Genomic DNA, 8758 nt, shown 5'->3' on the forward strand with positions numbered 1-8758 from the left:
AATTTATATAAAAAATATGAATATCTACTATATTAAAATTATATAGTATGAAAATACATCTCGTGGTGCATCTCATAATATTGATTTCATGTTATAAATATTGATATTTTTTAATATAAAGTTAATCAAACTTTACAAAGCTTGACTTTGACCAAACTTTATATGCAGGCTAAAAAGAAACGGAGGAATAAGTTACCAACCTACATACGCCCGCATTAAATGAGTGAGCCCACCGCTCCAATTTATACGTCGTGTCAGTCTCGTCCCAGTGACTTCCATTGCATATACTCTTTCACTTTAGCCAACGTAGTACTTCCTCCGTTCCTAAATATAAGTCTTTTTAAACATTTCAACAGGGGACTACATACAGAGCAAAATGAATGAACCTACATACGAAAATATGTCTATATACAATTGTATGTAGTTTTTTATTAAAATGTGTAAAAAGACATATTTAGGAACGGAGGGAGTACGTGCCATGACGGGACACGGTGGGGACACGGTGAGACGACGCTCATTTATGGCCGTGGCAGCCATGCCATCTCGTCCACCATTTCTTGCAAAACCGCGACACATGGAGAAACGGAGACGCGAGGCCCGTGCTCTCCGATCCGTTGACACGACGGAGCGGCCCGCTTCCGTGGCGTCACAGGTCACTACGCCAGAACTCGTCGGAAAACGTAGCCATCTCCGTTTGCTCCGTAGAGAGACAGGACGGGTCGCAAAGCCAGCCGTGCTTCGCGTTGCAGTGTGGTCTGGTCACCAATCCATGTCCATCCGGACCACAGCTCCGACCTGCTCATCGAACCACTGTCCGCCTGACGGCCCCGCTGACCCCACGGCCAGGCTACCTGAAACCCTAGGCTGAGGCTCGGTAGGAGGCAGACGGGCCAGTGGTGCACCGGCGAGGGCAGCAGATGGCAGAACCGGAGCAGAAGGCTGACAAAGGGTATACATGCCTTTGCGACCAATGGAAATCCAGATCGGCCCTAGCGGGAAGCAGTGCAGCCCATGGAAGGCTGCATGCTCCTGCTACGACCAAGGCGACGCAGAGGCTTGCGCATGCATGCATGCGAGGGAACGAGAATTTTTTCCCCTTGTGATAAAGAAGGCAAGATGCCAGACCGTGCATGCATGGTGCACGGCACTGGATAAAACAGGCGTACGGTACGGGAGATCATGAGAGGAGCGCGTCCGATGTCGAGATCATGAGGAGCGCGTCCGATCGACATCGACACGTCAAATTTTCTTCTTCTTCCGATTTTTTAACACATTCTTCCGACTATTTGTGCGTGTATAAGTAGCACGTACATTTCCATGCGATCAAGATGTCAATTATGTCCGTCTAGTTAAATCAGTTATTGTTCTGAAACGAAAATGACGAATATAGCGCCGATAATTAATGACAATGTGCCGAATCGGAACAGTCATTTTTCTTCTTTCTCAAGTTAGTACTACTGCATGACGAGTTTAAACGCAGACCAACATGCATGCACGCCCAGGCCAGCTGCTGTTGACTGCTGACGGGACACACCTGTTTGGTAACGCGATTTTGCACGCTCCATTTAATGGCGACAATGGATAGACACGAAGATTCTACCACTACAAACGGCACAGCGGTGCTTCCGGTTCCAATCAATCCAAGCATAACAGCAGATTACATGCATGGACACTGGTACTAAAGTGACACTACTAGCTTGGAAATGAAGAGAGGGAGAGGGAGAGGGAGAGAGAGAAGGAGGAGAGAGAGAGAGATGCAGTAGTGGTAGTAGAGCAGATCTGGCTGCTGCACTAGTGTCCAAGGTCCGGCAGCCTTCCCCTCCCAGTCTCCCACCCTGCCATCGTTGCACCAAACGAGCGAGTGAAGGCATGGCGACCCTCCGGATTTGACCTTTGCCACGCTACCGGGAACGAGCAAGGCAACAAAACCAGCACGCGCGGGATCGACGCAGCACCTTGCACCGTTTGACCTCAAAGCCCTAGCTGCTCCTAGCTAGCTAGCTGCTGGCCTCCTCGACAACGCGCGTGCACGGGCCTCCACGCCACAGACATGGCTGCTGCGGCGGTGCCCAGCGGCTGCTCTTGCCGACGTACGTCTGGCCAAAGAGAGAGGGAGAGAGAGAGAGATCATGGTGTGCCCGAGGTAGATGGAGGGCATAGCCGAGAAGATCTTCCGTCCGTTTCGCACGTAAAGAAACAAGGCGACCTGAATGAAAAGCTGGCTATGGCTACTCCAAAGATTAGCAGGCCCGTCCGATCCGATCATCTCAGATCCATCAATCCTGTTGTGAGGTCAGTTGTTTGAATCGTAATCATTGCGTCTGCGGGCTTCAGCTCCATCACATCCATCAACCAACGGGCTTGACAAGGAACCGTCAGGTGCATACTCTGGAAATGCAAGCATATAAAAGATTTGACATTCGCTTTTGCTATATTTTTTTTACTTTTAGTTCAAGGCTTCGACATTATCTAATGCATATTCTTCAACAAACGGTTTGTAGTATTTTTTGGTAAATTAATATATGGGTCAATAGAATGGACTACGAGAATTAATATACATCTCATGCATATACTATGACTCTTGATTTATGCATTTTCCAATAATAATGAGAGATTTCAATATTACTTTGTACTTTGGTTATGTAAGATAATCTTCAGCCATGACTTGTAAATTCGGATCCTCAAACCCCCGCCGACACGTCGTGTCCCCTATTTGTCCGTTTGTGTAGTACACTTCTCATTTTCTTTTTCATATATCCGGCCATTTGCATGTGATTGATGGAGAGGAAGAGAGAGAGAGAAGAACTTAAAAAGAAAAAAAGGTGCTCCAGTGTGTGGTCGCGTACTATGTGGCGGACTGACCGGACAAGCGTGGACGCATCCGCGAGCCCTCATATCATTTTATATTTAAGATGGATATAAGGGTTTACGGACATCCTAAACATATAGGGACGATATCAAGGATCCGGTTGGGTCACTTTTTCCATCTTTCTTCTATCATGTCACTGACCGAGCGCGTCTACGGGCGTATGAAAAATCATTTCAGAGGTCCAGCTGTAGATGCAAGTTCTCGCATCCAATGCATGTGTACCTTGGACAATGTGTGCCCATATTGCTAGTGTTGCATATTGTTAACGTTTTCCTAGTATTATCTATATCAAATGACCGAGTTTTAAACTTAAATACCTCGTTGGCCTCTCATACAAATCATTTCCATAGCCCCTCAACGACGCGCCAAACTGTTTGGCACTTCTAAATTGTAGTACAGATTGTTGTGCTGTATGCATTGGCGTGTCTTAAATCCGCTCTAGACATAACTACGCACCTTGTCGCCGACCGTAGCGCCCATCATGTCGGGCACTCGACAGACGCCATCTCAACGCCATCCCACGACTCCCTGGTCATTGAGGACGCCCCCAACACGCGATGATCGACTCGCGTCTACCAGTCGTCCTCCCGTCACGTCTAGTTGCTCTACCAGCTCGCCCACCGTTTTATTGCAGCCATCGAGCTCCATACGCTTTCACCACACCTTTGAGCCCAACTAAAACTCCATAGTAACTCGTCGACAGAGTCAATCCCACTATACCCACTTCTAGTCAGCCAAAATCGAGGTGTCCTAATGTATAGTTGGTTTGAATTTCTGCTAATCAGTTGTGTTTATTCACTTAGAGTAGTGTATATACCATTGGATTTTGACTATGTTAGTGTAGATGACCTCAAATAGCACAATAACCTCAATGTGCTCAATGGTAGAGGAGTTCTTTGATAGTTAGTTTTCCTTAAATTATTCGGATATTGAAGCTCTCGAAGGCGATGACAATGAAGGGATTATATGGTTGTGCCATTGAAGATGGAGGGCGAAAAAGGAGGAGGTGTGTAAGGAGGCAACACGACCGTTTGTGATTTCACCAAATAGATTTGGTCGACTAAACTTTGCCTATGCTAGGTTCTTTCGGATGCCTAAGCAACTTCTTGACTGCATTGTCCATGCCATTCATGGTTTGCTAAATAGACCTTAATTTTGTTCATATTTATTTATTCACGGTCAGTTTGGCTTATATGTTGCATTCGGACCCTAATGTTTTTTGCATTTGGACCCTATTTATTTTTAGAAAATTAAAGTTGAAAATTTAAATTTATTGAATTGAAATATTGTTGAATTGTGCAGTGTTGAAGTATGATTTTTTTATTTATATTGATACAAAATTGAAGTTAAAATGGAGTTTGCATGTAGAAAGGTAAAAGAGGTCAAATTGTAAAAATTGCAAAATTTGAGAATCTGAGTTTTCATACTTACGCTACAGTCTTTAAAAAAATTCTAACGAGCGCTGAAAACAAGTACTAAAAACAGCTGGGGAAGGTGCCCGACTTTGGCCAAATGGACCTTCCTACTACCCGTATTCCTAAATATAATTATTTTATAATTTTTATTAGGGACTACATTCAAAGCATCACGAGTGAATCTATATTCTAAATATGTGTGTATATATTCATATGTAGTACGCTAGTAAAACCTTGAAAAAATATATATTTAGAAATGCGGGGAGTAATAAACTCAAAATAGGACCAAACGACGCATGTTCCTGCTGCCTGCACTTGTGCACTATGAGAAGACACAAACTTCTGCACATGCGATTATGTAATTGAAACAGGAATTATTTCTTGTATTTTACTAGTATATGTTTTTTTAAGGTTTTTACCATTGGTCATAAATCCTTTTTTGGGGCTTCTTTGTAGTCCACTTTGCCGGGGGCATATCCCAGAGAAAAGAGCAAACATGCACGGCCAATCGCTGCTGAGAGACTGCTGGCTCCGTTTTCACGGAAGAGTAGCGTACACTTGCTTGCCCAATTTTATGGCGACCGTCGAATCACATGGGCAGAGGGACAGAGATTCTTCTGGCACAAACGGATATACATGCATGCCATGCCATGCCATATGCTGATAGTACTACTGGCAGTCCGAAAGCAGCACAGACTACTACCTTCTGGTTCCAACTTCCAACCCACACACACAGAGCTTGCAGCACGAAAAGTGCAATGCCTCGGCCAACGGGGACTCCGCAACCACACAGACACCAGACAATTTCTTCCTTGGAGAGAGCAGAACAAGACACATGCTACGGACAAGTTACAACATCCAACATTAGGATAGAGGCTAGAGGCTGGTCCTACACAGTACACACGCAGGAAAAATTTCATGGAGATTTCTAAGTAGAGGCTAGCTAGAGACGAAGAGACACCACGCAGCGGTGGAGCAGGGTGACGGCTCATGTCCAGAGTCCAACAGCCTTCCCTCCCTGCAACCAAAGGAGAAAGGGAAGGCATGGCCAGACTCCGGTTTGACCGTGCCACGCTGCCGCTAGCTACCAACCACGAACACGAACGGGGAGCATACGGCTCACACGCGGCCTGTTGCGCCGCTCGGCTTCGCGACCCAGCGCTGGCGACGCCCACGGACCGCGGGCTTGCCTGCCAGCCGCTGCGTGGCCACCGGAGTGACGACGGGAGTGACACGGATGCCGACGCGCATGGCCGTGGCCGTGGCCTCGCCGTCGCGCGGTGGCGAGAACACGGCGGGGAGGAAGTCGTCGGTGGCGCACGGGAAGGTGGAGTTGCTGAAGTGCTTCACCAGCGCCTTCTTGCCCTGCCAAAAACCAGCGCGCCTATACATCAGCACGTACGGCGGAATCATGGCGAGTTTGAAGCGATCGATCGCAATTGGGGGACGTGCGGTAGCAGTACCTGGATGCGCGCGGCGCGGATGTCGATGACCTTGTTGGTGCCGAACACCGTCCAGCGGGCGCCGTGGAGGGCGGAGTGGAGGCCGCGCGCCGCGTGGGCCGACGTGAGGTTCACGAACGCGTACCCCAGGTTGCTGCACAAGCTGCATGAGCAACCATTCCAACATACCAAAACATTTTTTTCAGGATTTCATCGTTTAATTTTTCAATTAATAGATCCAGTCGAACAGATGAGACTGAAAAAAATACACTAGTACGTCTAATCTGTTAAGTACTGATTCTTTCCGCCATTTTTTTTAAAGAAAAATGCTTACCATTTTTTTAAAATGCTTAGTAGAGATACTACTTCTTTTCCGGGCTTAGTTTGTCGTTTGTTGCTTTAGCCTTATCCGGACCAAGGACCAACAGGGGAAGAAAAGAAATGCCTTTTCATGACAACTTTCACAGTGTTGTTTTACACACAACGAGAAATATTGCAGGGAAGAACATCATGCATCATGCTAAGCTAAACTAAGCTACTACACTAAGTACATTCTTTGCAAAGACAAAGGGGTAGTATCTGCTAGCTTAGCCATTAGTAGCATTTTGTTCTTTGCCTTTAATCGTCCGACGAAAGACGACAGGGGAAGAACATAGAAAGGAGGCTTAACTTAACATATGGCGCCGATCCATTTGTAACAAAGCTAACCTTTTCGCTCCACAGTTTCTTTAAAGAAAACTTTCCGTTCCAACTTTTCACAGTGCCGAGTACTGTTAGTACTAACAGTTTGCTCAAAACAAGAAGAAGAAATGCAGGCAGTAATTTCATGCTCTTGTGGGTGTCTATGACAATTTCGATTTCATCTTATCACCTGAAATCCATGGGCAGGTAGAGGAAGTCGTAGGCGGCGGGCACGTCGCCGCCGGGCTTCTCCTCCTTGTTCGCGCAGGCGCAGTGGTCGTCCAGCAGCTGCATCATCTCGGCCGGCCTGCGCACGTAAAAAACGCCGAGATTCAGCAGCTTAAGACGGCCATGCAGCGAGGATCTAACTGAATGGAGGAGAAGGTCGTGCGGTGCATGCTGCATGGTGCTGGTCGCCGGATATGCACACACTTACTTGAGCCTGTTGGGGATGTTCCGGATCATGACCGTGGTGACCTGCGGATTGCGCCACTCCGGCGCGGGCCTCGGCGTCGGCGGCCTCGTCGTGAACGCCGGCTTGCAGGCGACCTCGGCTGGCGCCGCCTTCGCCTGCCGGCGCCAGAGCTCCCTGCTCCTTCTCGTCCCCGTCTCACGGTGCCGCGCCTGCATCAGACGCGGACCGGCCTTCCGTCCGCGAGGCTTCACGGGCTGGGCCTCTCCCGCGATGGCCGTCGCCTGCGCCTGCGCCTGCTTCTTCTCGGTGTCCACGTCGACGGACCAAAACATGAGCCTGTGCGGAGGGAGGCCGTGCGGCCGCGCCGAAACTTTCGGAGCCGTAAGGCTTGGAGGCACCGGCGTTGTGGGCGCTGGCGACGAGGGGACAGCCTCGGTGCTCAAAGGCACGGGCGCAGCCGGCAGCGGCGGCGAGGGCGCGTCCTTTCCTTGGAAAGTCTCCTCCGCTGCCTGCGGCGGTGCCGCCGAGAGGGCAACCTTGCCGAGGAAACAGCCCGGCACCGCTGGCCGCAGAAGCGAGGGGGGAACCTTGCCGAGGAGGCACTGCGGCGCAGTTGGCCGGAGCGGCGACGGGGTAACCTTGACGACGCGGCGCTGCGGGGCGGCTGGCCGGAGCGGCGACGGGGCTACCTTGCCGAGGCGGCGCTGCGACGCGGTTAGCCGCAGCACCGACGGTGGAGCGAAGTGGAAATGGCCTCGCAATGCCGGCTGCGGTGGCTGAGGAAAGCTGCAGATTGGCGCGGGAGCGGGAACGAATGGCGGGGGCGGGGGTGGGTAGCTGGCGAAGACCGGGAAAGTCGTCGGGAGGGCCGCGGCGTGGTACAGGGGTCCGCCGCCCATCGCCGTCTTGTGATGAGGAGGCGGGGGTGGAGGAGGGAGGGGGCAGCAGCCCATGGCCGTCTCGTGACAAGGATGCGGGGGTGGAGGGAGCTGGAGGTTGCCGTGGTAGACGTACTGCGGCGCGTCCGCCCTAAGTTTGCTGACGGTCACGGCCATGGCCGGAGGAGCGGCGAGGTAACAGGAGCCTTCTACGGCGAGATCGAGAGGGTGGCAAAGGCAGAGCTTTGTCTGGCCGGGGACAAGGGCAGCCGGGCTGGGTTTATAGCCAGTGTGGGAAGTGGTGGTGGTAGGGCACAGCTCCTTTTCGGGTGCACATTGTGTCACTGAAAGCGGGCCCAACTTATGGATACGCGACCAAAACCCGGTCGAATCGGAGCGCGGGCGTACGAAATGTTTCGGCCGCTTGATCGGTGGAGCAGGATTTATTACACTTTTGGTTTCCCAGCAAGAAACAAAATAAACACAGAACTGTAAAACGGCCTGTTCCGAGATGGGATTTACTGTTGAACTGTAAAAATAACTTAAAATCCTTCTTTGATGATTTTTCACAAAGGGGGTCTTGATATCAGAAGATCAAATTATGTGATTACCACGTTGTTATCAAAAACTAAAGATGCAAATCAAATTCAGAGGTTAAGAGCTATTTATTGTTAAATGTAAGTTTTATTTTACAGAAGTTCTCATGAACGGGCGGAATGGGGTGACTCGAGAGGTTATCTTTCCCTAATAATAAAGCACGGAGTGCTTCTGTCCTCCGTCCTGATCATTTTGCAAAAAACACCCTGTCATTTTCGTTAATCAACCCGCAGTCCGTCTTTAAGTGAGTCTGAACAGTTATTTTCGTATTTTACACAAAACCCCCTAACATTAACGCTAAATAACCCGCAGTCCGTCTTTAAGTGAGTCTGAACAGTTATTTTTGTATTTTACACAAAACCCCTAACATTAACGTTAAATAACCCGCAGTCCATCTTTTAGCCACAGCGAATCGTTTTATATACTTTTGTCTAAACCTCCTGACATATGTATTAATAACT

The 8758-nt window shown here is 49.3% G+C and overlaps 1 protein-coding gene across 1 annotated transcript; it reads right to left on the reverse strand.

Moving 5' to 3' along the window:
• Window positions 1-5076: 5076 nt before the first annotated feature.
• On the reverse strand, window positions 5077-7965 carry LOC123401895 (protein MEI2-like 7). Its single transcript, XM_045095754.1, has 4 exons — window positions 6844-7965; window positions 6598-6714; window positions 5748-5889; window positions 5077-5649 (listed from the first exon to the last, which is right to left on the reverse strand). The coding sequence occupies exons 1-4, from the start codon at window positions 7875-7877 to the stop codon at window positions 5404-5406; spliced, it is 1539 nt and encodes a 512-aa protein (XP_044951689.1). The 5' UTR covers window positions 7878-7965; the 3' UTR covers window positions 5077-5403.
• Window positions 7966-8758: the final 793 nt, after the last annotated feature.

This window comes from Hordeum vulgare, chromosome 6H (genome assembly GCF_904849725.1).
Source record: "Hordeum vulgare subsp. vulgare chromosome 6H, MorexV3_pseudomolecules_assembly, whole genome shotgun sequence".
NCBI classification, from domain to species: domain Eukaryota; kingdom Viridiplantae; phylum Streptophyta; class Magnoliopsida; order Poales; family Poaceae; genus Hordeum; species Hordeum vulgare.